This window comes from Numida meleagris, chromosome 6, assembly GCF_002078875.1.
Source record: "Numida meleagris isolate 19003 breed g44 Domestic line chromosome 6, NumMel1.0, whole genome shotgun sequence".
NCBI classification, from domain to species: domain Eukaryota; kingdom Metazoa; phylum Chordata; class Aves; order Galliformes; family Numididae; genus Numida; species Numida meleagris.
The window spans coordinates 59,199,320-59,202,329 of NC_034414.1; the positions used below are offsets into that span (position 1 = coordinate 59,199,320).

The following is a 3,010-nucleotide window of genomic DNA, read 5'->3' on the forward strand; positions in this document are numbered from 1 at the left end:
CTCTCTTCCATCCCAACTCTCTTCCATCCCAACTCTTTTCCATCCCAACTCTCTTCTATCCCAACTCTCTTCCATCCCAACTCTTTTCCACGCGTTCGAAGCACGCGTTCGAAACGCTCACCTCGAAGTATCTCCTCTCTATTTCAGGGTTCTTCCCCATCGTCCTCTGTTCATAGCAGCACAAGACACAGGTATCAGGGCCAGTCAGCTCTCGCAGCGTCTTCAGCAGCGGTTCTAGCGACTGCCCGACAAAGGGGAAGAATTTCCACGTCACGTTCACGGAGTTGGCACGATACCCTCTAACTAGATAAAGCCTCACCCACGGGAGGACTTCTCAGGGAGGTATTTTTAGCGTGTTATCTGGGACAAAGAGAACACGGGGGCAAGCTGGGGAAGGCGAGACCGCATGGGAGATGGCTCTGACAGAGCGAGCCAGGATCAAAGCCAAAGCAGCACACGGCGGCCGAGAACGAGCATTTCTCGGCACGTTTCAGGAACGGAGCATCCCCGGGGTAGGGCTGGGGTTCCGCACGGTGCTGAGGGCGGCCCGCAGCGCGGCGTGCCGGCACGAGGGGCCGCGAAGCCGAGCAGCACCGGATCGCAGCGCGGCTCACCCGGCCCGCTCACAGTCCCCGAGGGAGCCGAGAGCCGCGGGTTGCCCCCTTCGGGTCTCGTTTCGCACGGCCGGGGCCGCGCTCCTTTACCTCCTCGTAGTAGATGCAGTCGGCCATCAGGATGTAGTCGGGGGGCGGCCGGAACTCGGACACGTCCTCGCCCCTGCGACGGCGGCGAGAGGTGAGCGCGGGGCGGCACGTGCCGCTGGAACCGCCCCGGGGCGGGCGGGGAGAGGCGCGTGCGAGGCTCATACGAACCATTTCAGTACCTCGGCTCGCACCGACCCCGTCACCAGGTGCCGGTTGTTCTCGATGTTCACGGCCAGCAGCTCCTGCAGCTCCTGCAGGTCGGTGAGCGTCACGTCGGCCCTAAGACGCGCGGCGGCCGTCAGCCCGCGGCCCCCCGGAAGCCCGGGGCGGATGCGGACGGTCCCGGAGGGCCCCGCGCTCACCCCATCGTGGCCGCCATGATGCCGACGGCGCCGGTGCCCGCGCCCAGCTCCAGCACGGCCCTGCGGGCCAGCGGCCACGCGCCGGTCTCCAGGAACTTGGCGAGCACCAGCGCCGCGTCCCACACCACGCAGCCCACGCCGCCCGCCCGCTGCTCCAGCCGCAGCGCCGGCCCGCCCCGCCGCTCCAGCTCCCGCACGAAGCCCGCCATGGCCGCACGCACTGAGGCGGCGCGGCCCCTCCTCCCCGCGGCGGGGACGGGCGGACATGGCGGCCGGGACGCGGAGCCCCGCTCCCGGGGGCCGGCTGCTCGCTGCGGGGCAGAGCCGCGCTGTCCGTCAGGGCGGGGGGGAGGGGAGGTTTAGATCGGATGTCAGGGGGAAGTTCTTTACTATGAGAGCGGTGAGGTGCTGGCGCAGGCTGCCCAGAGAGGCTGTGGATGCCCCGTCCCTGGAGGTGTTCAAGGCCAGGTGGGAAGGGGCCCTGTGCAGCCTGGTCTGGTATTAGATGTGGAGGTTGGCGGCCCTGCCCGCAGCAGGGGTTGGTGCTTGGTGATCTTTGACGGCCCTTCCAACCCAGCCCACCGCCACCGACCGCACCCTGTGCCTCAGTGCCACCATGTCGTACCAGGGAGGAGTCACTGCCTTTGCTAAGGGTTCTGAGTGCCGCCTTCAGACCTCTGTGCAGTTTTAAAACCCAGAAAAAAATGAAATCTGGACTAAATGAATAAAATATAATGTTATTCCTCCCCCCTCCCCCCATCTTTCTTTTTGATGTGTCGTAGCCAAGTCACAGTGCCAGAAGAAATTATTCTGGCTCCAGAGCGGGAGGAACTGCTGGAACTCAGTGGCTCGAGGTGGGCTCCCCGGCCGCAGCCAGCAGGACGTCTCCTTTGCTCTGGAGGCCTTTCACATTCCATCCGTGTATCTGCCCTGTTCTGAGGGAGCTGCCTTTTCCCGCACAAAGCCAACTCCAAACCCAGCAATTTCACATCTTTCCTCTAACATTTGCTGCTCTTTTTTATCCACCCCTCTCATTATAAAGTAGCTGAAATGTCAGTTTGCCGCTAGCTTGGCATCCCGGTGAGCCGCGCTGGTGGGAACCCGCCTGCCCGTGGCCGCTTCCCCAGCACAGCAGCTGCTTTGGGAACGTGTGCTCCTGTACCCGCCGTGCTCCCGAGCTGCTGGCATCGCTGCCGCCCTGCCTTGGAACGCTTGTTTCTTCTTGCATTTCCAGCTCCTGTTATGCTTGGAAGAGGGTTTAATTGTGCGGTGAGCGAGCCGTAAGCAAGGCTTCTCTTTAGAATCATGCTGTGATTTATAGGCTTCCAGTGCATTCCAGCCCTGGCGCTGTGAAGGTACGAGCAGTGTTTCACGCATGGGAAATGCAGCTGAGAATGCTGCTTTGCCGCTGCCTTCCAGCACACCCAGTACCTCAGGCAGAGTTTTCACACCGTGACTCCTGCAGGGAGGGCGGATGGAATGGGTTTGTGCTCTCCTCCCGTCCTGCTGGAGCTCTCCTGCCCCCCGCTGCTGCTGCTGATCCAGGCGCGCAGTGACGTCCTGAGCCCACCCTGCAAAGAGCAATGGGATCTTTTTCTGTGTCTGCTCTGGAGCTCAACTGGACACGGTGAACAGGCAGCAGGAGGAGCAGGCGAGGGGCTGAGGAAAGCCGTGGGGTGGGAAACACGCTCAGCAGGATCTGCTGCTGGCAAACAGGACTCACGGGCTCCTCCGTCCCATCGGTCCCTCACATAGGCCCCAAAGGCCCACCAGGAATCTGTGCCACCTCCCTTGCTCCCCAGGACATCCCCGGAGAGCAGAAGGAGGCTCCGGGGAGCCTATAACCCTAACCCTAACCCCCACCCGCGTGCCTCTAGTGGAGAACGACAACCTGCACTCAAGAGCATCTCCAGCTGCACCACCAAGCTTCCCCGCCAAACCATT

At 62.7% G+C, this 3,010-nt stretch overlaps 1 protein-coding gene across 1 annotated transcript in view; it reads right to left on the reverse strand.

Moving 5' to 3' along the window:
- The window catches only part of VCPKMT (valosin containing protein lysine methyltransferase), a gene marked incomplete at its 5' end in the record, with an annotated part of 3,772 nt that extends 2,350 nt beyond the window's left edge, over positions 1–1,422 (reverse strand). Inside the window, 4 exons of the mRNA XM_021403381.1 lie at positions 122–241; positions 705–777; positions 873–983; positions 1,067–1,422. Of these exons, the coding sequence (XP_021259056.1) occupies positions 122–241; positions 705–777; positions 873–983; positions 1,067–1,422 (660 nt within the window). The remainder of the gene's footprint in view (positions 1–121; positions 242–704; positions 778–872; positions 984–1,066) is intronic.